The sequence below is a fragment of the Haliotis cracherodii genome, unplaced genomic scaffold, assembly GCF_022045235.1.
Source record: "Haliotis cracherodii isolate W230 unplaced genomic scaffold, xgHalCrac1.p SCAF_20, whole genome shotgun sequence".
Classification (NCBI taxonomy): domain Eukaryota; kingdom Metazoa; phylum Mollusca; class Gastropoda; order Lepetellida; family Haliotidae; genus Haliotis; species Haliotis cracherodii.
The window spans coordinates 5,600,663-5,628,365 of NW_027266276.1; the positions used below are offsets into that span (position 1 = coordinate 5,600,663).

Consider the following 27,703-nt stretch of genomic DNA (forward strand, 5'->3'; position numbering starts at 1 on the left):
CTCTGACCAACCGCCCCCCGCCCCCTACCTGCCCTGAAATTAGCCTCTCTCAACCTTACCCTGAAATATACCTCCTCAACTCTGCCCTGAAATAAGCCTGATCAACCTTGCCCTGATATAAGCCCCATCAACCTTTCCCTGAAATAAGCCTCAACCTTGCCCAGAATTAAGCCTCCTCAACTCTGCCCTGAAATAAGCCCCGTTAACCTTGCCCTGAAATAAGCCTCGTCAACCCTGCCCCCCTGAAATAAGCCTCCTCAACCATGCCCCCCCTGAAATAAGCCTCCTCAACCATGCCCTGAAATAAGCCTCCTCAACCTCACCCTGAAATAAGCCTACTCAACCATGCCCTGAAATAAGCCCCCTCAACCTTGCCCTGAAGTAATACTCTCTCAACCTAGTAGTGTTCGAAATACGTAACTGCCCGTGGATCTGTGGACCCGTGGCAGGTAGTTCTTTTGTTGGGTCTGTAGTTTCAAATTTGTATGGGTCCTTAAGGCCTGCAGTAAATATATGTGTCGGTTGATTCGTCACAAAAAGCTGCAGTTTTCAAAATGAGGGCCTGAATAGCTTAGTCAGTGCCTGCAACTTCTAAAGTCTGCGGGTCCTGATGGCAGGCTGGCATTTTTCATTTATTTCTAACACTGCAACCTAGCCCTGACCAAACCCTCCATCGTCCCGCCCTACCCCTCCCTCTTCACCAACCTGTTTGTGGACTTTGGTGAGTTGTTCCAGGTTGTTCTCCAGGAAGGAGATCTTCTGCTTCTGGGCAGCGCTGCCACTTGTGTCTTCCTCCTCTTCCTCCTCCTTCTTGTTGGCAGACTGGGGACAAAACAAACAGTAATTTATAATCCCAACTCCTTTAACAAAGGCACCGACATCTCCTTTCCAGACAATCCAGCTGCCAACTCCAGACAGTTCTTCACATGTAAAGATGGAGCGTACTCTCAGGGAGGGAGTATAGGTTTATGCTGCTTTTTGCAAAATTCCAGCTACAGCACGGCAGGGGACACTGCTTCACTCGTTTGGGGAACTAAACCCAGGATTTAGGTATGATGGGCAATCGTGTTAACCACGTGGCCACCCCACCACCTGTCAGCAATACTGACATCTTATAACAGCTGCCACTCAAACCAGAACAACGTTTTAAATGGCATTAGGTTTGGAAGCATGATTCCTTGTCTCTAGTACTCCTGTTCCTCATCTCAAATCAGAGTTTAGGGTCCTCCATCTTCCCGAGGCAAGTATGTCCACTAGCCTATATCAAAGCCACTTTTCTTTGCTCGACCCTGGTGCCACCTCACATAAATCACGAGTTGTAATAAAAGGCGATATCCAATCAGATCGCTGTTCTTATCTCGCATAGCTTCACAAAAGATGGAGACTACCATAGGCGACAACCAAGTCGATTACATTTACGACCATGAAAACATTCACGATTTTATCCCAGACGTAAAAACATAGGCAATCGTCATACGAATGTGTACCAGTCGCGGATGTTGATTTTGTGAAACGTTCTCTGATTGGACTATCAATATGTGCGACATCCAATCATATTCAGGATAGGAAAGTGGGCTTGATGTGGCAAGGGTGGAAGCAAGACTTTGATAAAAAGGCTAGTGGACGCTCTTGCCTCCAGACGATGAGGTTCCTCCTACAGCAGATGAAACATCAACATTTCCATCATCATTCAATTAAAAAAGCTTCCACAAAAACTACAGAAAATTACTGAAAAATAATCCTATGAAGGTGAACACAGTAGCTACACAGATGAATGCTATCTACAGCATTATTCAAGTAGGACTGAGGGTTACCTGTCTGTTAACAGATATTGTTTTTAATGGTGCTGATGTTACAATGGCCTTGTACCCCTCCTGATCCACTTGAAAGAAGGTATGAGTAATTTCTACATATGGACACAGATTCAGCCTTCCGTGTCAGTTCTTTGTTTGTTTGTTGCTTAATGCCGCACTCAGCAATATTCCAGCTATATGAAGGCAGTCTGTGAATAATCGAGTCTGGACTAATCAAGTCAGCGAGCCTGACCACCCGATCCCATTAGTCGCCTCATATGACAAGCATAGTCACCTTTTACGGCAAGCATTGGTTGCTGAAGACCTATTCTAACCTGGGTCTTCACGGGTCGCATGTCAGTTGGGCCAGACTTATTAAAATTGGGGGGGGGGGGGGGGGGGGGGGGGGGGGGGGGGGGTTGGTTGGTTGGTTGGTTGGTTTGGTTACAGATTTTAACCCAAAAAATGATAATATATCATCAGAATGAGTTAGATGAGATAAGCATTCAGTATGAGTCAGGTTAAGATAAAATAAATCTGTTTTAGACATATATATAAAAATTCCTTGGATTATTATTATTTTTTAAAGTGATGTTTATCGTCAAAGATGTAAACCCTTGTCATTCTTATTTTTTTCTTTTTCTAGATTTTCTATTCCTAAAGTAGGCGGATACGTAATCCAAGCAGAGAAAAATTTAAGGCCACAATAACAATGAGTTTAAGGAAGAAAATCTCTTCCTCATGTATATCACTTCTAAATGTCTTTCAAAGATGCAATGAGTTTGCCCAGAAGTCCATGAAAATAATAATTGTGAACATTTTGAAATAACATCGGCATACAGCTTGCTTGGTGAGTTTTGCTCGTGATAAGGAACCTGCCCTAAATGTCAGTATTTTGATTTCAAAGAAACAAAAGAAGAAGAAAAAAAAGAGTTAAAATATGGAAATATCAAAATACACTAGCTCTCAAACTAGAGAGGTACATGTAATGTTTGATGAAAATGTCTAAAATATATTTCTACTTAAGCCCTGGATGCAGAGAGAGACAAGCAGAATAAACCATATCTAACCACTGACAAAGTAATCCAGATGAGCTACAAAAAACGCTGCAAGAAACATAATTATATTAAACCAAAGCTGTTTCTACAGACGTTAAAGATGTAAAGTTAACAAAAACTATATCAAAGATAAAATATTTGGGATCAGAAGAGCACCTGGCCAACACCAAGGAACTGCGATGTTACAGTATTTCTTCCACGTCTATCTTAAACAACTGCATAATTTACCACAAAAGTTATTCCAAATTAGAAAATTGAATTTGGAATCGAACCCGTAGCGTGAGGTTTCCAATGTTAAACTTAGCATGGTTAAATCTACAGGAAACCTAGGTCTACATTGAAAACACAATATGTTTATCTCTATTCTACCATGACTGAATAAAAGGCGAACTCTTTGCTGTTAGCAAATATATTGAGTGAAGCTGCATGTGAGTGATTGAGTGAGTGAGTATGGTTTTACGCCGCTTTTAGCAATATTCAAGCAATATCACGGCGGGGGACACCAGAAATGGGCTTCACACATTGTACCCATGTCGGGATTCGAACCCGGGTCTTCGGCGTGACGAGCAAACGCTTTAACCACTAGGCTACCCGACCGCCCCGACGCTGCAAGTGAGTCCAGTGCTTTGTGTGGGTTATTGATCATTATTTACGGAATCACCGACAACAGCCATTAAACAAAATATGGCGCTGTATATGCTCAAGCAGTTTGTTAACACCGTTATTCTCTAGTCAAACATATGACAGGCAATGGAAGCATTTAGCAAGGAACTTTGTAAGCTAACATGAGGTTTGCACTGCTAAAGAAAACTGAGCAAGCCTTGCAAAGGTTTTGTTATACACCCATGTAGCTATTATTACATCATATCGCTCATTGTGATATACAGAAAAGCGCCAAATAGCAAACTCTCTGTTGTCCTTAAAACTTGAAATATTTCAATCATGTTTTCCGCTCGAAACGTATTGCCACACATCCTTTGAATATTGTAGTAACTGGTCCATAGCATTTTGTAGCCCAAAAATGTACACATAATTATATAAACATGCCAACCGACAATGATTGTAAAAGAAGTTCTATTCTAAAAAGATTAGCTTCCGCAGTGATTTTGTGTCAAACCAGCTGTTACAATCAGTGGAGGTTTATTGTGATTTGATACCTCTGATTGACCAATCAAAATTGAGTATTTCCCAAATTCAAGGTAGAATAAACAGTGACAGTTCAAATGGCCCTATGGTCCGGGAACAAACAAAGGTAGTGGGGATGTGAATGAAAAGCCTTGACCGATTGTGCTGTCGCTTGAAATGAAATGAAAGACAATTTTGTTGACGTCTAAGAAACCAGATGTGATATCAACTGAGATGGACAACACGAGAATTGAAACAAGAAATTTTAGAGTGAAACTATCGTAGACTAGTCTAACAAACTTACCCCTGATCCTTGTGAACTTAGCTACAACATTCAGCACAAACTCAGTTCCATTTCACCCATTCATATGGAATTGTATCACTTACAAATTCAAATTATTTTGGGGGTACCAAAACATCTAAATTCTTATCATACCTGAATACCTTTCCTCGTGTCCTCTGTGTTCAAAATTAAGGGGGTCCGGGAGGCCAGGGCCCAGAGACCCTTATGGAATGTCTAATGTAGTTAGACAATTTGAATAAAGGGACCACTTTCATGTCTTTCTTCTAATATTAGCTGCGTTTGAAATGAATGTGGGTCCCATAATCCTTGAGGTTAGTACCAATAGTATTGGAATCTAGGACCCCTAAACCTTAAAATTAGGTTATGACAAGGCCCCCTTGCTTAATTTCAAACAATAATTTCAGGCAATACAAACAATGTCATATCACCTGTTCAACCTTATTTAGGGCCACTTTTAATTACTATAATGATGATAGACAATTCTCCCTTTGGGTAAGGAAGTATCACAACTAACAGTTCCTTGAAGTGATTTTGGTTTGGTTTGGTTTGTTGTTTAACGCCCCACCTAGCAATATTCCAGCTATATGGCGGCGGTCTGTAAATAATCGAGTCTTGACCAGACAATCCAGTGATTAATATCATGAGCATCAATCCACGCAATTGGGATACGATGACGTAAATCAACCAAGTCAGCGAGCCTGACCACCCGATCCCGTCAGTCGCCTTTTACGACAAGCATAGTCGCCTTTTACGGCAAGCATGGGTTGCTGAAGACCTATTCTATCCCGGACCTTCACGGGTCTCCTTGAAGTGAACAAATAACCGAGAGAGAATCCCAATACCAACCTTCTTGACTCTGTTCTGGAGATCCTGGACAAACAGCTTGCGCAGATTGTGCAGGGTCTGGAGCTCCTTGGCCTGGAAGGCAAGTGAGTGAGTGAGTTGGGTTTTATGCCACTTTTAGCAAAATTCCAGCAATATCATGATGGCGTTTCACATATTGTACCTATTTGGGGAACGGAACCCTTGCCCTCGCTGTCATGAGCATACACCTTAACCTCTAGACTACCCCACCACTTGTCTCACTAAACAGCATTGTGTGAGTGAGTGTGAGGGCATGTTGTCTAATCCAAAAGTCAGCTTCATTCCAACTGTATCAAAGCAGCCTGAAAGTAATCAAGTCTGACTGGTATTATGAGTGAGTGAGTGAGTGGGTGTGGTTTTACGCCGCTTGATGCAATATTCCAGCAACATCACGACAGGAGCTTCTCCCAATGGTGGATACTATGAGCATCGTCCAAAACCTGAACCACACTGGATCCAGCTTAGTTCAACCAGCAAATAATGCTTGGCTGGGGACCTATTCTATGTCAAACAACATTCACTCAATCACACACATAATTTAACATAATCCAGTTTCACTCTTTTTCTTCTGCTTTTGGGACCTGCACACTATTCCACAAAGCGATCATAGCGCTACAATTATCGTAAACTTTATACTTAAACATAGACTTACGATAGTCCAGGTCCCAAACCCAAAGAGTGTGAAACAGGATTTTGTTCAAACCAGGAATTACTACATGTATCAGATAGGCACAAGGGACAGATGCATCTATAGTGTGTGACTGAGTGAATGTTGTTTGACCTCACAGCTAACAATATTCCTCCTATACAAGGGAGCAACGATCCATGCCACACAGTTTCATGCTGAAACCAGAAAGATCTCAACATATCTGAGGATGGGCCAATCTATGTTCAAGCCTCACTCAATCAGGGATAACAATGGCAGTGATCAATATTTCAGCAGTGCTGGTGGTCGTTGGAAAAATCAATCCATTCAATACAAGTATCCCAAAACTGTAATTATTTTTTTAAATATGATATTATTTAAAATTATTCTGACTCATACGCATGAGCAATAGGTATGAGTCAGGATAAGATACAATTATTGTTTTTAAAATCTGTTGATAACTAAAATAAATTGTTTCTATGACAAGTCTACATACAACAGTTTCCTCAAGCCCCTTGAGATCCTGCTTTGCCTGTTCTCGGCGGTCCATCTGTAGCGAGATCTCGGACAGCCTACTGGTCTTGTCAGCCTCCTCGGACTTGAGCTTGTCGTAGTCGGCCTGGAGCTTCTCCAGGGCCAGGGTCAGCTTCTGGTTGGTCCTGGACACACACAGACAGACAGACAGGTCAGACTTGCATCACCAGTAACAGTAACACAGAACATCATAATCACTGGGGAGCTACACATTGAGTGAGTGAGCTATCAGTGAGTGAGTGAGTGAGTGAGTGAGTTTGTTGTTTAACGCTGCACTCAGCAATAATCCAGCTATATGACGGCGGTCTGTAAATAATTGAGTCTGGACCAGACAATCCAGTGATTGAAATCATGAGCATCGATCCACGCCATTCGGATCGATGGCATGCATCAACTAAGTCAGCGGGCCTGACCACCTGATCCCATTAGTCGCCTCTTACAACAAGCTTAGTCGCCTTTTACGGCAAGCATGGGTTGCTGAAGACCTATTCTACCCCGGGTTATCTCTATGATCAACTTACTCCTTGAGGTTGTCGATGATCCCCTGTTTGGATGTGATCTCGTCCCGGAGGGAGTTGAGCTGCTTCTGATGCTGTTCTCGGTGGGCCTCCATCTGACTCTCCAGAGCCTCCTTCATCTTCACCTCGGACTGCAGCTTGTCGGTCGTCTCCTTCTCCACCTGGGACAGGGACGTCTGGTGTATTTGTTCTGCCAAGCAAAATACTATTTATGAGTGAGTCACCCAGATGAGACCCATGGCCATGGGTATGATACTGACAAACCAAGAATCAAAACAATCGTGAGAGTATGGTTTTACAGTGCTTTTAGCAATAATCCAGCAATATCACAGCGGGGGACACCAGAAATAGGCTTCACACATTCCACCCATGTGGGGAATCGAACCCGGGTCTTCAGAGTGACGAGCGAACAAGTTAACCCCCCGCCCTGTTTTTATACACCCTGGAGGACTGATAGTTTGGTAATGGTTATGGAAATTGTTATCAGACAAGTCTTCTTTTAGGACAAGTATTTAATTTTAACACAATAGTACTGTATGAATATGAACAATAAAATTTAAATTTGGTTGAGTGGGGTGGTTCCTGTCCAATATCTATAGTCCTGGAGACATACCCTGTGCCTTCAACTTGGCCACCTCCTCATTGAGAGAGTCCACATTATTCTGCAGCTCCCGTTTCTTGGACTCGATGTCCTGGATGGTCTCTGTGAGAGTGGACATCTTAGCCTCGTGCTGTCAACATGGCAAGGGCGTGTTAGGTAACTCATGCATACAATGTTTGTCTAGTTCATAATCCAGTACAGCACAGATCAGACCAGCGAGTTGTTGAGAGCTACAGTTGGCAATATTCTAGCCACATCAGTGGTTGATAACAGTACGGCACAGATCAGACCAGTGAGTTGTTGAGAGCTACAGTTGGCAATATTCTAGCCACATCAGTGGTTGATAACAGTACGGCACAGATCAGACCAGTGAGTTGTTGATAGACACAGTCGGCAATATTCTAGCCACATCAGTGGTTGATAACAGTACGGCACAGATCAGACCAGCGAGTTGTTGAGAGCTACAGTCGGACAGGGGTTGATATGAGCACTGTCATATGCTGTCAGTGACATGCAATCAATTAAGTCTGACCCACTGTAGACACCCCTTAGACAGGCAATAGGTTGCTGGAACCAATATCCTCCTGGATCAATACATGGTATTAATAAGAAGTTGCTTTCTGAATGAAATACAGTCTCAAAGTTGTCCATAACAGTTACAGTTATCACTGACAAGTAGTCAAAATACCCTCTTGTTTTCTTTCATGGAACCTGAAATGTCCTCATGATCCTAGGGCTGTCATTGATTGGAAAGTTTAGTAGCGATATATTTACTCAAAGCATATTGATGTGTCGCTAAATAACAGTGAGTGAGTGAGTGAGTTTGGTTTTACGCCGCTTTTAGCAATATTCCAGCAATATCACGGCAGGGGACACCAGAAATGGGCTTCACACATTGTACCCATGTCGGGATACGAACCCGGGTCTTCGGCGTGACGAGCGAACGCTTTAACCACTAGGCAACCCGACCGCCCCTCACTAAATAACAAAACTACATGAATTTGTATATTCATGATATAAGTATACTTATCCTGACATTAACACATTAGCATTTCCTTCTGGGCTTCGATCCTATAACCCAAAACCAAAAACCCAAACTATGCCTCTTCCTCCTATGGGGTGCCCCCAGCCGTTGGTTAGCAACAGGAGTTACCTGTCCCTTATCCCTTCACTGTCTTCTCATCCGCACTTGACTTGAGCCCGAGTCTTGTGTTTTGAGAAGACAGAGAAGGAATCAGGGACAGATAACTCCTGTTGGTAACCAAGGCCAGGGTCGCCCCAGAGGAGGAAGAGGCACGTTTTGGTTCTGTGTTATAGGATCAAAATCCAGAAGTAAATTGTAATGTGTTGTGTCAGGATAACAAATAATTTAGTTATTCTGTATTTCTATGGATAAAAATTCCAATCAAGACCAGCAATTAATCAGGTAAATGCTAAATATTAACTAGGCTGATCAGCATAGATCCACGCAATTGGGATACAATGACATGCATCAACCAAGTCAGCGAGCCTGACCACCCAATCCCACTAGTCACCTCTTACAACAAGCATGGGTGGTGAAGACCTATTCTACCCCGGATTTTCATGGGTGAATATATAATGACACCTTATACGGTACTACCATCTGGTTATCCGGACCTGCCATTTCAGCCATTTCAGCCATTTCAAGAGTATCTTCTGTGCCCATAAATATATAATTTACCTGCTGAATTTTGAGTTTACACTCAGATAAGTCTTTCTCTGCTTCATCAAGCTTCTTGGACGAGTCGGCCTGCAACGACTCCAAGTTCTGAGACCTGTTCACAAGGGTCTTCACCTCGGACTTCATCTTGCTGATATAGAGACGCGCCACAGTGAACTCCTCCTCAATCTTTTCACTGCCACCCACGGCCGGCTGAAACAAACACAAGATACTCATATCCTCAATCTTTTCACTGCCACCCACGGCCGGCTGAAACAACCACAAGATACTCATATCCTAAATCTTTTCACTGCCACCCTTTGTCTGGATTGCTGGAGTGGTCCGTAATGCTTAGTTTGACGAGTGGGTAGAACTCTTGACCCCAGCAGTGATAACTCACCAAATGCCAATTGTGTAATTCCTTTTCTTTGGATGACATTGTTATGTACTTGTTACAACTGCTGCTCAATAAACCGTGTTTGTGTTTATATTCAAGTTGGTATTTCCTCTATCCAAAGTGTGCAGTGAGGCCGTCTTATAGTAGATAGTAATTTTGGAGACATAAAAGTTTAAAAAATGCATACAAAGACCACTCGCATTCTTCGCACTTAATTCATGCTCACATTAATTGAAGATTTACAGTATTCATATCCTCTGCCATGATAGCTTGCTATGGCATTGCTCCAGAAAAATCTTATCAAGGTGGAGCATGAGTTATTATCTGGCCAGCAACATGAAAAAATAACAATTTCAGAAAAAACAAGGACATAACAAGTTGAAATAGCATGACTACATGAATCATCCTCACCCAATGAAGCGGCAAGAAGTAGTTCTAAAACAATGTTACAAAAAATAAAGTAGTTGTTATCCTAAAAAAGGTTCATGACTTCAAGGGAGATAACTCCAAAGCCAAGTGTCAAGAGGAGATGACATATCCCCCCGGTCTGGTGCAATTCAGAAATCAAGTTTGGCTACTTATACCTCACTTTTGGTTCATTGTCATTGGATACCTTCAGTTCAGTGAAGAAAAAATAATAATGCTGTTCAGCTTTTTTCAAAGTCCCAAATAATAAAAAGGCACCAGTTCACCACTAGACTGATCTGAATAGCAAGTTTCATATAGAAATATTCAAGTCCAGTCAAGTCCAGCTTGTCATGGAAATCTTTTTAAAAAGTCATCAAAAGTCAGTAGTTTCCATCTAGACAGATCTAAATCAAAAGTTTCAACAAGAAGTATTTAACAGTTTTGGAGTTCTGCTCCGGAAAATGGAAACGGACGGCTGACCTGGATCTACAGCGTGACAAGCCAATGCTTTGGCCACTAGGCTAACCCAACGCTGCTGGATATCCAAAAGAATCTCTTGTTTCAAGATTTGATGACAAATATGGGTGTCCCTACCTTTGACTCAGCAGCGCTACCTCCGATGACGGAGCCGATGTCTCCCAGGTCCTTGAGGAGTGACAGCATCATCTCGGTGACTCTCTTCTTCTGGTGGAGACTCGAGTCCTTCAGGGTCTCCAGCTCAGACTGGACTGAGTTCAAGGTGCTCTACAGACACAAGTAGACACAATCAGCAACACAATAAAACAACAACTAGTGCAACCAGTCATCTCACACAATTCTATCTTCGGGATCCTGTTTTTATCGCAGTGATATTTTTGAGACAAATGGTTTCAGGTCATGTTCATAATTTGTTCAACTTCTAATAGAACATTACTCTATATCAATATCAAACTGGAAAAATTCTTCAGGCTATTTTGGAGAACAATCAGGCCATATGCTTGAAAATGAACGGATCTGAAAAACTGATATTGTAGGCAGTGTTATAATAAACTTTGGAAAGAAAATTCTTCTATATCATTCACAGTGTTAGAATTAAGGGGTCCTGGGGTCCTTCAAAATCTTATCTTTAGAAACAGAATCTTAACATTTGGGTTCTGAGAAGGACCCTTGTCTTTAATTCTTAATCTTCACCACTGCAGTAAGTGATACAAGTTCTACTTTTCTAACAGTTATTCAGAGGACTAATAGACTCTGCTTGTAATGCCAGAATTTTTAGCATAACTAAAATCACACTCATCTTACAATTCATAAAACTTTGAGATACCAGGAAACATTCAATGTAACCTGACCCATGAAGATCCGGGTTAGAAAAGGTCTTCAGCAAGGCATGTTTGCCAAAAAAGGCGACTATGCTTGTTGTAAGAGGCAACTAACGGGATTGGGTGGTCAGGCTCGCTGACTAGGTTGATACATGTCATTGTATGCCAATTGCATCAATTGATGCTCATGATGTCAATCACTGGATTGTCTTGTCTGGACTCAATTATTTACAGACCACCATCATATAGTTGGAATATTGCTGAGTGCAGCGTTAAACAACAAACAAACAAACTAAATAAAAGCTTGTTTAAAAACTCATCATCGGTCTGGTGTAATAGAGGAGGCTATAACCATATTTTAATGACACGCCGTAGGGACAAGGTTTTGGGAAGACGGGTCCATTGGTCATGCGCTAAGCAACTACATTCGAAAATATCAAACAAACAAATCAAAGTAACCTGGGTTTACATAATTAGAACAAGTGGAAGACCTCCTGTGAGGAAGCAAGACAATGTTAGCATCCACCTACCACTGTCTGGTTGAGTTCCTCAGTGAGTCCCTCGATGTCACTGTTCTTGTTGTCCACCTCCTGAGACTTCTGGTCATAGTTCATGGCCAGCTCCTCCAGGGCCTGGAGCACCTCCTTCACCTCGTCCTTGGCCGACTCATTGTCTCCCTGGATCCGAGCCATCTCCTGCTGCAGCTTCTCGTAGTCGGAACGTGAGGCAGTGATCAAATCCTCCTGTTCCAGCATCTGCTCCTTCAGTTTCTCGATGAGCTGCGACTGGTTGTTGATCTCCTCATCCTGCGAATGAGATACAGGACATATTTACACACTGCATAACTTTCCAGGAGGAACTGGAATCTATCTGTTACTAAGGGACGCCTACCTTATCTATCTGTTACTACGGGACTCCTGCCTTATCTATCTGTTTGTACAGGACTCCCGCCTTATCTATCTGTTACTACGGGACTCCTGCCTTATCTATCTGTTACTACGGGACTCCTGCCTTATCTATCTGTTACTACGGGACGCCTACCTTATCGTCCATCTGCTTGTACAGGGCCAGCTTAGCCTCCTCCCACTGTAGCTTGTCTGCATCATTCATGGAGAAGGCGGCCAGTGAAGGAGGTGGTGGTGGAGGTGCTTCCTCCATCACAGAGGTGTCAGCCGACTTCATGTCCATCTGTTCATCTGCAGGAACCTCCTTACCTGTGGATTGAGTACACTACCCTTAGAACCATAGATACAAAGTAACAAGCACTGTCAGCATCACTGACACACGGTAACAATATGCATCATACTGTGACTCAAACATCAAGATATACTAAGTAAGTTACTTGCTTAATAATGGTGTTAGAACCTACACCGAAATGTCACTCTTAATTGTAATAAAGAAGTTGTTCATCCATATATCTTATCCTTACTCAGTAATCCAACTGCATCGTATAGTGAATCATATACCACAATATGCATGGTATCGTGAACCATATATCACAATGTGCATCGTATCGTGAACCATATATCACAATGTGCATCGTATCGTGAACCATATATCACAATGTGCATCATATCGTGAACCATATATCACAATGTGCATCGTATCGTGAATCATATATCACAACATGCATCGTATCGTGAATCATATATCACAACGTGCATCATATCGTGAATCATATATCACAATATGCATCGTATCATGAATCATATATCACAACGTGCATCGTATCGTGAGTCACATATCACAATGTGCATCGTGCAGTGACTCAAGTATCATGATGTGTGTCTGGATGTGAGGTAAGCGTATCATATATCACAACGTGCATTGTATCATGAATCACATATCACAATGTGCATCGTGCAGTGACTCAAGTATCATGATGTGTGTCTGGATGTGAGGTAATCGTATCATATATCACAATGTGCATCGTGCAGTGACTCAAGTATCATGATGTGTGTCTGGATGTGAGGTAAGCGTATCATATATCACAACGTGCATTGTATCATGAATCACATATCACAATGTGCATCGTGCAGTGACTCAAGTATCATGATGTGTGTCGGATGTGAGGTAATCGTATCATATATCACAATGTGCATTGTGCGGTGACTCAAGTATCATGATGTGTGTCTGGATGTGAGGTAAGCGTATCATATATCACAACGTGCATCGTATCATGAATCATATATGACAATGAGCATCGTACGGTGACACAGTATCATGACGTGTGTCGGGGTGTGAGGTAAGCGTATCATGAATCATATATCACAATGTGCATCGTGCGGTGACTCAGTATCATGATGTGTGTCGGGGTGTGAGGTAAGCGTATCATATATCACAACGTGCATCGTATCATGAACCATATATCACAATGTGCATTGTACGGTGACACAGTATCATGACGTGTGTCGGGGTGTGAGGTAAGCGTATCACGAGACTGGAGTAGACAGTAACTGTGGCCCCCCTGCACTGCACTGCACTGCACTCACCACTCCTCCACATGTTCAGTTCAGCCTGCAGCTTCTCAATAATGCCCTTCAGTTTCGCGTTCTTCTCTTTCTCCTTCTCATAGCGCCTCTTCCACTCATCAGCTGTCAGCTCCTCGTTCACTGACACCACATTCTTGATTGTCTTGGCCCTACAGTCACAAAAACACATCCAACTTAGTCGCGGATTTACGCTAAGTGTGCACATGGCTTTTTTCATTTATAATTCGACAACAACAACCAAAACAGAAGTCAATAAATAAATATGTCAACAATGATAACGTCACAGATTGATTATTTAACATAACATAATAACGTTTAATCATAATCGAAATATCAGTGATATCTTTCAGTGCAATAATCCAACACAAGCCCCACCCATTCTGTTATCAGCCAATCAGAAAACAGTAGTCCCTTAGTGGGAGGGGCCTAACTTATTCAAATTGCTTGATTAGCCAAGCAACCACGTAATCACTTTCAATTTATTTATATTCAGATAAACAAACTTACTTTGATAAACTTCACACCATAGCCATGCCTAACGATTGCATTTTTCTAAAGACACATATTTCTGATCATTATTGACAAGGCGCCATCACAGCAGGATTATTGCCTACCTCTGACCAAAGAGCAGCGTGGACTTGGTCTCCGACTCATTGTAGGATGCGGGGGAGCAGCAGATGATCATGGTGGTCCTAGCGTTGCCTCCCAAACTCTCCTGCAGGATTCGGGTCAACTTACTGTCTCTGTATGGTACGTGAGATTTCTGAAACCATATGAGTGATACCCCTGAGACCAGGACATCTTCCGCAAATCGCATGTCGAGAGCGAATGTTGACATAGGTGTACAGCATCTCAACGATTCCAAGCAGTAACTGTAAGGTTTCTAGGTTGTCAAAGAGATCTCACACGGACCAATCCTTTACAAATCTCAGGACTCAAATGGGACACATTGAATAAATACCTATACAAGGTATGTAATAAACACTTAAGAAAATAGGAAAAGATCTTGTAGCAGTTACAGCACTAATAAAAACTCTTGTTAAAAGTATCGACAATATGACGGTTGAAGACTTTAGATCGACCAGTCCTTGTTTTAACCCCTTAATGCTGAGCTCCAGGCAGGGTCACAACAAGTACCATCTTTTAACATCTTTTGGTATGACATGGCCGGGGATCGAACAACCGACCTCCACTCTCCAGGCGTACGCTCTGCTAAGAGACCACAGAGGCAGTCTCCAGGCAGACACTCTACCACTAGACCACGAAGGCGGTCTCCAGGCGGGCGCTCTACCACAAGACCATGGAGGAGGTCTCCGGGCGGGCAGGCGCTCTACCATAAGACTACGGAGGCGGTCTCCGGGCGGGCAGGCACTCTACCACAAGACCACGGAGGCGGTCTCCATGCGGGCGCTCTACCACAAGACCATGTAGGCGGTCTCCGGGCAGGCAGGCGCTCTACCATAAGACTACGGAGGTGGTCTCCAGGGGGACGCTCTACCATAAGACTACAGAGGCGGTCTTCGGGCCGGCAGGCGGTCTCCGGGCCGGCAGACGCTCTACCACAAGACCACGGAGGCGGTCTCCAGGCAAACGCTCTACCACAAGACCACGAGTGGCGGTCTCCGGGCGAGCAGACGCTCTACCACAAGACCACGGAGGCGGTCTCCAGGCAGACGCTCTACCATAAGACCACGGAGGCGGTCTCCGGGCGAGCAGACGCTCTACCACAAGACCACGGAGGCGGTCTCCAGGCAGACACTCTACCATAAGACTACGGAGGTGGTCTCCGGGGTGCAGAATGTAGGACTCACCACTCCATCAGCTAGAGCTGAGATTACATTTCCTAAAGCTGACAGGGACTTGTTTATATTCTTCGCTTCATCCAGTACTGCTCCCTCAGCGCCAGTTTTGCTAACCTGAAATAGAATTACAAATCATCAATTAAGCAGGCACTAGTTAGTCCAAGGTGAGTGAAAATCTAGTTGGTTGGTTGGTTTGTTGGTTGGTTGTTTAACGCCGCACTCAGCAATATTCCAGCTATATCACAGAGGTCTGTAAATAATCGAGACTGGACCAGATAATCCAGTGACTGATATCATGTGCATCGATCCAATTGGGATAATTTGAAATGCATCAACCAAGTCAGCAAGCCTGACCACCCGATCCTGTTAGTCGCCACTTACGACAAGCATAGTCGCCTTTTACGGCAAGCATGGGTTGCTGAGGACCTATTCTACACCGGATCATCACGGGTCTTGTGAAAATCTAGAGGGACTAGGTATATTGTCCCAAAATAGCAGTGGAATAGCTGTGGATGGCCAATCGAGTCCATCCTATTTGAGCTATCCATTTCACCACTGGTATGATGACATGAGATATTTCGTCAGTGTCAAATGATGTCATTGGATGGCCTTTTACTTTGTTCAACAGTGAAGCTTCTATGGCAGTCAGGTCTAGGATAGAAAGCGAACAGATCCATCATCACAGGTTTCCTGTTTTCATGTCTGACCATAACTTTTATGAAACCAGAACACACTAACTTCTAGGTTTTATTTCCAACTAGTAATTAATTAAAACACTGCAAAATAATTGTCTTGAAGTATTTCATCACACAAAGATTCTCATGATCAATGAGCTCACTGCATCAAATCAAATTCTAGAGGTCAGAAATTGCATGTTGTGTAATGCGGCAGTCAGCATTCCTCCTACTACATCAGCCTCTAAATACTCAAGCCTCTGCCAGGCAAACCAGTGGCTGATAGTGTGAGCATCAATGTCATCACATGATGATACACAATAAACATAATCCTCCGAACTCTTTCAACAGGCACGCGGTAGTAGTAGTTTGCACTAGGTTGGTTCTTCCTGTAACATGGAACTTACTTTTTCACTGCCAGCCAAGTCGACCAGATATAGTTTTCCATGTAGTTTCTTCTCTGTCTCTACATTTTCTTGTTTTACATGAATCAGGAACACACTGTGGCTTCTTGAGCTATGCTCATTCATATCTGAAACAAACAATATCATCCTATAGCACAGTCAAATTCCAAACAAATTTTTGTGACAATTTCTGCTATTCTGTGTGAAGGACTAATCTTGGGTTAAATTTCAAGATCAGCCTATCCTGGCCCCAAAACACGTCTATGAGACATTCTACCATGATTGATTCAAACTACAAATACAAAATTCTGTACAACTTGTTACAGCAAACATGCTTATTACACTTTCCATCACCTGAAACCTTCACTATGAATACTATATTCTCTACAGCTACTTACAAATTACAGCAACACATCTACTGGACTTTCAATCATCAATAACCTCATTCATGAACACTACATTCTGAACAACTACTTACTAGTTACAGCAACACGTCTACTGGACTTTCAATCATCAATAACCTCATTCATGAACACTACATTCTGAACAACTACTTACTAGTTACAGCAACATGTCTATTGGACTTTCCGTCATCTATAACCTCCATCACTTCCTCCGGACTGGACACAAACCGCTCTGTGCAGCCCTGAAGTTGAAGAAAAGCATCACAATTATTGAGCATCACATGGGACATGAAAGCCAGGTCTTCAGCATTACAACCAAATGTGTGTTCGCCATCAAGTTTGTTACCTAAATACCATCAGGACTATAACTCCCATGCTCATATCCTTCAATAGGCTGCCACTAGAATAGTTCTATATTCATTATTGACCAACGCCAAACTCAGCAATATTCCACCAATATGATGGCAACCTGTAAATAATCAAGTCTTGACTGAAAATACAGTGATTGATATTGTGAGCAATGATCCATACCGTTGGGGTACAATGACATGCAATTAACCAAACCAACAGGTCTGACCACCCAATTCACTAAGATACCCCTGAAGCAAAGGTTACCAGGGACCAATTCTAAACCAAAATCCTCATTTTGCCAACAGCTTGTTCAAGTCGTTCCAGGTACATTGGGCATTTGTTCATTTGATGACGTTTACCATTTCGGTGAAACCGAAGAGCACGGGTATGGTGCTGACAAACCTAGAAACATAATCGGGGTGAACCAGGATTCGAACCCACAATCATAGGTTTCTGGCGTGTCCAAGGGACGCAACTCTGCACAGCGAATTGCAGCACCATAGACGACTGGGCCACCCGTGCCCCCTAAATGCCTAAGAAAGACTTGACTAGGCTATAGATGTTTAGTGAAACCCACAAGCATGGCTGGGACAGATGCTGCCAGACGAAAGCTTCAAAATCTCCAAACAGGGGTATCAAAATCATACAGCTTCTGACATTTTAAAAACTATCTTTAACAGAGCTCTTTAACTGTTGCCATGAACATCACTGCAAACACCCACTAGTAGACATACTTACCTTTACATATGGAGTTTTGTTTTTATCTTCATGGACAGATAGGTTGGTCTTTGTTACTGGAGAGAGAGAAAATATTTGGATTATCATAGGATGTTTGTTTGTTTGTTGTTTTATGCCAGTCACCAATATTCCAGCTTAGTTCGCTGACTTTGAGTGCTGGCGATTAGGTGTCTCACTCTGAGAGTGTGGGATCAAATCCTGGATGGGGTCGGCCCCAAAGAGTACTAATCTGTACCTTACTAAGAAAGTAAAGCTGTGCCAATTTACACTTATCAGAGGGGTACACAAAGTATGTGATCTAGTCTACCAGGTTTTATTTTGCAGAAGCCTCAGTAGCTGAGTGGGTTAGGTCTCTGACTTTGTGCGCGGGTGACTAGGTTCCTCACTCTGAGAGCTTGGGTTCAAATTCTGGTAGGGTCCGCCCCAAAAAGTACTGGAATCTGTACCTTACTAAGAGAGTTAATCCCACATATGACATATGTTACAATATTCTAGCTGTATCCAGCTATGTAAATAATCGAGTCAGGGCCAGACCATCCAGAGGTTAACATTATGAACAAAGACCCGTATATTTGGGGTATGATGGCACATAATCGACAAGGCAGTTAGCCTGACCCCATGATCCAATCTAGTCATCTTTTAGAAAAAAAACTACAGAATGGTAATAAAACTGATATGCATAAACATGTGCTCCTTTCACAATGATTACAAAAAAATGGAGGTAGCTTGGGTCGTATACTCCCCAGGGAGCTGAGAATAAAATACCGCGTGCACACTGATCTAGTGACCGGGTTAATAATATAGCACTTGGAGCATGCTTTAGGATGTAGATTTGGCACATTATAAATATGCACATTAACCTAAATTAAAATTGTAACTTGACATATATTACTGTGTCAGGTGAAAGAAAGAGTATTGAAAATGGCACCAGTCACTTAGCACTGTACCTATAGAGCATCGTTCTGATTTACATAGAATGAAAATTTGGATTGGTAAATACACTGAGTGGAACTCTGGACTGCTGTGGTACTGATGACGAGGACATTGTACTACGAAGTCTGTGCAGATTCAAAACCATACTTACTGTCAAGTAAATCCCTGATTTTATCCATATAAATTTCAAAATATGACACCTGAAATGTAATCAGATAACAAGGTTAAATTCAGACCACACAGAATGGGTTTGCAAGCTCAGTGTTTGTTGGATAGGAACTAGCAGGATATAAAATCACAAAATGTAAGAAGCTTTTACAAGTCAATTTACCTTTGCCCTGCAAGTCATCCCACATAACATAAATGAAAATTCAATTTAAAATGGAATATTTTAGTTAACTACATACAGAGTAAATAGTGACTAAATAATATTCACTAATGAAGCAAAACAGCATGTGACCACACAAGGCATCACAGGGAGGGTGCATGAGGCCCAAGTTTACTGTACTGCACCCAACATTTGAGTCACTGACTTCAGACCGCCAGTTGTTCCTCTTCTACAGCAGGTAATGCACTCACCTTGATATGGAACTCAAGGTTCTCATCCATGCCGTAGATGTAGTTGAAGATGTCGGCGATGATGCGAGGGATGATACCTTGCATCTGAGGATGTCCCAAGACACCCTGGAAAGAAATTAGTCACAATTTCTTACAAAAGGCCCAGTTTCATACTATTGTCAGTCAGTCTTGTAAATCAACGAAACAAAATATCAGGTCCTGACAGAGTAAGGTGAGTGAGTGAGTTAATGCTTTACATCACCTCGGCAATATTTCAGCCATATCGTGACTCTGCCATTTTATGAATGACTGGAATCAAACCTGCAAGCACTGCCAGTCAGCCCAGCCCAAGCCAAGCATCATTATTGGTTATGCCACACAAACATATTGCGGGCCTATTTTAATTTTTTATCAAAGATGCAAATTACAAAACTTAAAGTGGCACATACCTCCATGGTGTGTGTCTTGCCACTGGATGTCTGTCCGTAGGCGAAGATGGTTCCATTGTAGCCGCTGAGTACATCTGCAACACAGAAAACAGGTGGTCAGGAACTTGAACAGAACCAGGGCATAACTCAGTGCAACATAATGCGTCCGGAGTGAGTGAGTGAGTTGGGTTTAACACCGCTTTCAACAGTATTCCAGTTATATCACGGCATGTCAGCTTAATATAGGAGGAAACCCCAAAGTGATGCAGGTCTCAGACATTTACCACTTTGGAGAAACTCACGAGCACGGGTATATTGCGGACAAACCTAGAAACATACTTGGGGCGAACCGGGATTCGAACCCACAATCATAGGTTTCTGGGATGCCCAAGGGATGCAACTCTGCACAGCGAATCGCTGTGCCTAAGGGATGCAACTCTGCACAGCGAATCGCTGCGCCTAAGGGATGCAACTCTGCACAGCGAATTCAAAGGCTTGTAGTGTCAATTATATTGATTTAGAGTGTGTATATATATGTATATGTGTGTATAGTAATAATTAAATACATGGAGTAAGATTGAACACAGTTTTAATTGGCTAGCGCTCGCCATAACTGAATGTGTGTGTGTGTGCGTGTGTGCCTGATATATATTTTAACATAATGCACACAAGTCGATTGCTTTGTGTAAGGCGGTCCTATGAAATATTAATATCGTATTCACTGAAACTATTACAGCTTATAGTGACAAAGCATGGCAGCAGCTTCTCGCGCACTGACACATGACTAATGTCAGAGTCATTCATGTTGATACATGACATACAGTCGTCACATCACAGGCCACATAGGAGGAAGTGTAAGACTGAATGTCAAGGTGTCCTTGTCATAATGTTATTGATGTGATGTGAGTGATGTTTGTTGTTTAACGCCGCACTCAGCAACATTCCAGCTATATGGCAGCAGTCTGTAAATAATCAAGCCTGGACCAGACAATCCAGTGATTGACATCATGAGCATCGATCCACGCAATTGGGATACAATGACATGCATCAACCAAGTCAGCGAGCCTGACCACCCGATCCCATTAGTTGCCTCTTACAACAAGCAGTCGCTTTTTACGGCAAGCATGGGTTGCTGAAGACCTATTCAGCTATTTTAGCTGGCTCTTCTGACAATATAATTAATGATTCAAGATTTTCTAAGAAATGTCAAAAAAGGCACGTCCTCATCAAGGTAATGTATTTATCACTGTCAACATTTCACAGGCTTATTCTGGACCACATATCATGAACATCTGACTATTATTGTATCAGAAGAACGCTATATTATCTCGGTAGTTAATTTATAATGGATCTTAATGGTGAACGCTTACAGATCTATTTAATATGTCATACACAAAATGTTTCTTGTTTATTGTTCAACTTTTATGACACGTCAATTAGGAGATAATATAGCGTCATACTATACAATCACCACTTTCACACATTCACCTCACTATCATGGAAATGTTGATACTAATCGAAAGAAGTTAAAAAGAACACCAGAATTTTCCATATGACTGTAGTTAATTTGTCATGTCAGGTTTTTAACTGCTTTTGGGTAGCATACATAATCCATTGCTATACGACAGTTTATGAAAATAATGAGGGTGGACATGAAACTTCAAAATGTATTCACACATATAACTTCATTTTGATTTTATGTTTATCAATATAGTCAAACATGCTAATTAGACAGCCTGAAATGGCTCGCCAATCTTTAGAAATGAGTTTCACTTTCACACTCCACAAAATGACATTCTTTAAGAAAAGCCATCCATTATTCATGTACAAATGACGCCAAATCCACAGCAGTGAGTCAGCTTGGCCTTCCAATAGCAACACTTGCACATGTACTTTGTCATTCAACAGCTTGTCAAATGTCCGTTTGTAAATGTGGAACCAACTGAATCTGTCATTGCAAGATCTAAACACACGATTCACCCTTCTATACTGCAACCAATATTCAGAGCTGGCTACAAAGTTTATTCTGCATGTAAATATTCCTACAAGACTGTTACATGTTTTTTTTATGCTGATATTTTGGGTATATTCACACACTGTAGCAATAATTTATATCCGATCAATACTGTGTTTAGTCCAGACATCTGTCGCCAGCTGAGGAAACACTGCCGCAAACATTACCAGTTACTCAGGGTTGGGAATTTCTCAATGCCATGGTTAAAATCAAAATCACTGTCAAAATAAGTTTGACATTGAAAGTATATTTACTAGAAAAAATAATTTGTGATGACGTCCATTATACATCTTATACACGGCAGCATTAGAAATTGGCACTAGTCCTGTAATCCTTGCCAAATTGCCCAATAGTTAAGGTGTCATAAGGACTGGTAGAAATATGCCCTTTTAAGGGTTTTGGTATATGTTATCATTATAAGGACTAGTGAACTGAAACTGTTAGTTTCTACTGCTGCACAGCGACTGATAATAGTTCTTTTGGGCACACAAACACGCTGAATGCACAGCGGTAGAAAGCAACACAGGGAAATCGGCAAGCACAGGTATGTAGCTGGTAGAGCTATTACGATTCACTCGTGTATTCGGTGAATCGAACCGTATCCCTTCATGAATTGAATTCTTTTTTTGTGGTCACTAGAATCGAATATTACCACAAAAAATTTAAAAGAGTGTTTTTTACTTGGATGTTGTCTGCTATTTATGGAATATGTACAAGCCATGAGGTAGTCTGTTGTAAGGGACATCTACAACTCCACCCCGGTTAAATGGCTGATTGTCTATAACGCTCACCAATTATTTGAACCCCAAGGGAAGCATTGTAGTGAGCGATCGCTGTATTTTTCATTGAATATAATAAATAATACATCAAGTGCTGACTTCTTGTATTCGTGAATAAATATTCGTATTCGATACCCTATATTTGCGATACGTATCGTATTCACCTCATAGTGTTTTCGGTGCAGCCCTAGTAGCTGGTCACACCAAGGATCATAGCTGGGACAAAACGAGGATCAACAGCGGTTTCCACAAACACAAAGAGGGTGTAACACGACTGTGTTTTGGGATGGTAAATATGCTGCACTCGGAACATACAATTTGTAAAAATAAATAATAAAATCATTTTAAATTACATCTTGTATATTTTAATATGATCAAACAGACATATTTTAAGTCAATAGTATGACTCACTAGACAAAGCTGCATCATAATTTCCATCCCATTAGCTGGAAAATCGACTCATAACTAAATACTGACAAGAAATTCAGCAGGTTCAGCAAATTCTTCACTACTGACATCCCACGTGGAAAGCAGTCTCATAATGGCCAGCCAAGGTTATATGAACCAATGCATCTTGTGAGGCCATCGAGTGAACTGCCATATTTCCAGGCTATATAATGATCTATCAATGTTTGCAATGCAGGCAACTTTACCGAACTATTGTCTCCTCAAGAAACCAAGCATAACATCCACAGGATCCGGCAGTTACAACTGGGGTCGGATGTAGTTGGATGGAAGATGTTTGTGCTGATTAAGCACCAACATGAGCGAGTGATGCTGTAGTATTCCAGTTATATCACTGCATGTCAGCTACTGTGGTAGGAAAGCCCAAAGTGATTCAGGTCTCGACGTTTACCACTTTGGGAAACCCACAAGTACAGGAATGGTGCTACCAAACCTAGAAATATAATCAGAGCGAACCATGATTTGAACCCATGATCATAAGTTTCTGAATACCCAAGAGACACAACTGTATCGTGAATTAGAGCCTTTGATGTCTGGCCCACCGGTGCCCTCACAACAGTCCAGCTTCAAATGCCATAGGAGAACTGTTTAACCTCTTGAATTTTTAACTGTATGCAAATATTGCAAATACATTCTAGGCGTGAAACTCCTGATTATGAAATCATAAGTAACGACAAAACTAAACTAACATTCATTTAATATGTATCCATGATAACTCCAGGGCCAAATGAAAGGGGCCTTATTGATTTTTCTGCCTGGCGTGATCCAGTCAGTATGACACAGAAATAAGCAGCTCTTGCTGATGGAATCGACCACATACCTTCCCCATCAGGTGACCCGTGCCAGAGATCGATACATCCTACTCAGAGCATGGAGAGCTTGCCGATGTATGTACTTGCTGGTAGACAGAATCTTGTGAACTCTCTTTGGTGTGAAATACCATTAGTTCATTAATTTATTTTAAAGATTACTGCTACATACTTATTTTTTGTTCTGGCAAATCAAATAAATTAAGCAAAACAGCACATCCTATTTCTAAATGAGTGAGTATGGCTTTACATTGATTTCAGCAATATTCCAGCAATATCACAGCAGGAGACACCAGAAATCTGTATCCAAAAATGTGCTAGAATGTGGTCTCAAACTTCTTATATGTTGACTTCAGCACACACAGGAAAGACATATGCACAGTTGTATTAGCCGAAGGACAGAGTTTACTTGAAAACTAATCACAGGTACTTAACTAACAACTGTATAGTGTTGGCTTCCATTGTCTATTGCTAATCACCTATCAGCGCCAATCATCTGTAGGCTTCTCTTGTTAGTTTCTACCCTTTGTTATTTTCCACCTTTTGTTATCTTATTAATTCTGTTGTACACATATATGCTCTCTGCCTCATGGCATTCATCCACCTGAGTTAGCCTATACTCCGAAACGTTGTGTTCCTCATAATAAAGAAGTTGCCATCCATAAATTCCCTTCCTTAATAATAGGTAAGTTGGAAGTGAAGCGAACATCTGTTGAAAATCAAAACGATTTTCTGGCGTGAGGACAGCATTAATGGGGAACTTCTGGCTGTGATGTTATAGAGATAGGGTATTCACAGAAATCAGGGGCTTTACACAATGTACTTGTGTGGAAAATCAAACACAGGCTTTCAGCATGATGAGCAAACGCCTTAACCACTAGGCTACCTCACCTTCTTTGGAAATGGATAGATTCCAAGAAATTTACATCAAAACATAGCAAAACAGAAATGTTTTAGAGAACTGGCAATCTTTCTTCGAATTTCATCTTGTTTTGCTTAAAATATTACAGTTAGAGAACCTGAGAAACTTGAAGCCCCTTCTCCCCCCTACCCCTTAAACAACACCCAAAAAACATAAGACATTAAGAGTCTTATCAGTCTTTGAATTTGTTAATAGTTTCCTCAGTACATATAAATAGATGTTATCAACACTTTCCCAGGATTAATGTATGTGACATTTTAACACCATTGATGTCACTGTCTTCTAGATCACTCTGACAAGTTTCTCCATCAGTGAGGACTCTCATCTCCATGTTAAGCAGTATTTGAACCAGACTATGTGAGAGTTTTATGGTCTCCAAACCTAAGAACATTTGTCTTCATGACACGATACCCCTCACAACATTTCACTGTTTATTCTCACTTCAAATGAAACGACATTAGTAGGCTTCACCTAATGAAAATGTACTCAGCTAGTCCCAAATCTTGCAAGATCACAATTGAACTTGTCGTCCATTTCATCATGTGTCTTCCCATCCTAACAATTTCTAAATGCCAACCAAAAACTCCATTTTCTATTCTTGATCTAAATGCCTTGGGAATTACAATGAAATCTTTCTCAGGGCTTCATTCCACAAAGCAATTTTAACTCAACAACTGCCGTACCCTTACAATAATCTTAGCGCGAATATCACTCTGGGCAAGTAGGCCCTGTATCATTAAACAGGGCTAAAGGGCAAGTTATCCAAGATGCTGCGAGTCCCCATGACTGTCTTACTTAACAGAAGTAACTGCATTGTGTGCACAGATCACCTTGTGGAACCTGGCCCCACAGACGAGAAGCCTCATTGGTTGGGTCTGATGTTGCTTTGAATATTTTTTCAGCTGATGTGGAGAAATGGTGCAGATCTAAGATGCTTACGTCTTTTATGAAAGGAGCTGTGGTGTCGCCTTGTTGTTAAAGCATTCGTTCATTAAACTTAAGACCTGGATTTGTTTCCCTCCATGGGTACAATGTGTGGAGCCATTTTCTGATGTCCCCCACCATGATAATGCTGGAATATTGCTAAAAGCAGCATAAAACCATACTCACTCACTAGAATCATAATCATGGCAAATCTGAGACTTGAACCAAGATCTTATGATTCTGTCACACCCAGGGGACATAACTCTGCATAGCAGATTGTGGTGCCTCAGACAACTGTGGCCATTGTGCCCCCCTTGCTCTTCCTGCTCCAAGGTGATAGTGATTCATCACATTCCTCTCCCTTGCAACATGGTTGCACCACATTAGACTGAACCAAATACACAGCGAATGAATCATGTCTGGTGCTTCATCCACAACAGGGACACAAACAGGACAAGTGATCCTTACACTCAGAAACTGATGGTAAGGGTTCCATTAAATTAACCTTAAACAAATCTGCTGAATGAAAATATATTTTCTTTTAAGAAGACAACCTCACTCCCAAATAGAAAACAGATGTTTCTTGTTTAACACCCCATTCATCAATATTTGAGCTGTATGATGGCAGTCTGTATATAATCGAGTTTGGACAAGCCAATCCAGTGAGTGACATCAAGAGCATCAAGTTTTATCTATGCTGCAAATTGGATACAATGACATGCATCAACCAAGTCAGCCAGTCTCATTACCAAATTCAATTAGTCACCTCAAATAACACACACATACTGAAAACCTATTCTAACCCAGATTTTCACAGGGTTAGAAATCTAAACATTATCCAATGCACTCACATACAAAACCTTCCAGAATTTGTTTGTTTGTGTAACGCCGCACTCAGCAATATTCCAGCTATATGACAGCGGTCTGTAAAATAATAGAATCTGGACCAGACAATCCAGTGATTGACATCATGAACATCGATTCACTCAATTGGGATCGATGACATGTATCAACCAAGTCAGCGAGCCTGACCACCCGATCCCGTTAGTCGCCTTTTATGACAAGCATAGTCGCCTTTTACGGCAAGTATGGGTTGCTGAAAACCTATTCCAGAAATTGATCTAGAGAAGAGCAAGATACACAGCCGCCCAGGACCATGCTAGGGGACGGGGAGACAGCAGTGGCTAGATAGAGCTGATACCATCTGATCAGCTTCCAGGCTTCTGTCAGGCCTTCCTCGTTAGTAACGACCCAGCCACAACATCAGCAGGATCTATTTTCTAGATCAGAGTACTTAATCACGCTAATTAGATTCCATCACACATGCTTACCTCATGGAAGAAAAGCAGACATTGCACTTCTTTGGTAATGCCGAGTGAGTGAGTGAGTGAGTGAGTGAGTGAGTGAGTGAGTGAGTGAGTGAGTGAGTGGAGTTGAATTGAAGTAACAGACAGACAGACAGACAGACAGACAGACAGACAGACATGCCCTGCCCATACACTGAATCAGTTGCGATATGTTGACACTAACTCTCAGTCTGTGAGATACGGAGAAAGAGAGAGTGAATGACATCCTATCCACATGAAATCTACTTATAACATCTGCAGTCAGCCGGCCTGTACCCTGACCTTTATCTTGAACACCAGATAACAGACAACTACAGAAATCACCCGAGATTATCAAATCCGCTGCTATTTTTGGATCTACACAATATACCTGATATAACAGACCAGGGTTGTGACTATTGCTGCATCTGAACCAGGTTGCAGAAAGAGTGAC

The 27,703-nt window shown here is 41.8% G+C and overlaps 1 protein-coding gene across 2 annotated transcripts in view; it reads right to left on the reverse strand.

The window, feature by feature from the left end:
* The window catches only part of LOC139470243 (kinesin heavy chain-like), an 87,807-nt gene that overhangs the window by 17,476 nt on the left and 42,628 nt on the right, over positions 1-27,703 (reverse strand). Inside the window, exons 5-23 of one of the 2 annotated variants that reach the window (XM_071252569.1) lie at positions 20,033-20,106; positions 19,605-19,709; positions 19,177-19,225; positions 18,093-18,148; positions 17,158-17,245; positions 16,603-16,727; positions 15,531-15,635; positions 14,334-14,482; positions 13,720-13,868; positions 12,269-12,441; positions 11,758-12,033; positions 10,524-10,673; positions 9,146-9,337; positions 7,456-7,573; positions 6,846-7,032; positions 6,287-6,449; positions 5,127-5,198; positions 4,281-4,301; positions 706-822 (exon numbers count right to left, since the gene is read on the reverse strand). In XM_071252569.1, the coding sequence (XP_071108670.1) occupies positions 706-822; positions 4,281-4,301; positions 5,127-5,198; positions 6,287-6,449; positions 6,846-7,032; positions 7,456-7,573; positions 9,146-9,337; positions 10,524-10,673; positions 11,758-12,033; positions 12,269-12,441; positions 13,720-13,868; positions 14,334-14,482; positions 15,531-15,635; positions 16,603-16,727; positions 17,158-17,245; positions 18,093-18,148; positions 19,177-19,225; positions 19,605-19,709; positions 20,033-20,106 (2,369 nt within the window). The remainder of the gene's footprint in view (positions 1-705; positions 823-4,280; positions 4,302-5,126; positions 5,199-6,286; positions 6,450-6,845; positions 7,033-7,455; positions 7,574-9,145; positions 9,338-10,523; positions 10,674-11,757; positions 12,034-12,268; positions 12,442-13,719; positions 13,869-14,333; positions 14,483-15,530; positions 15,636-16,602; positions 16,728-17,157; positions 17,246-18,092; positions 18,149-19,176; positions 19,226-19,604; positions 19,710-20,032; positions 20,107-27,703) is intronic. The other variant, XM_071252570.1, reaches the window with a different exon arrangement.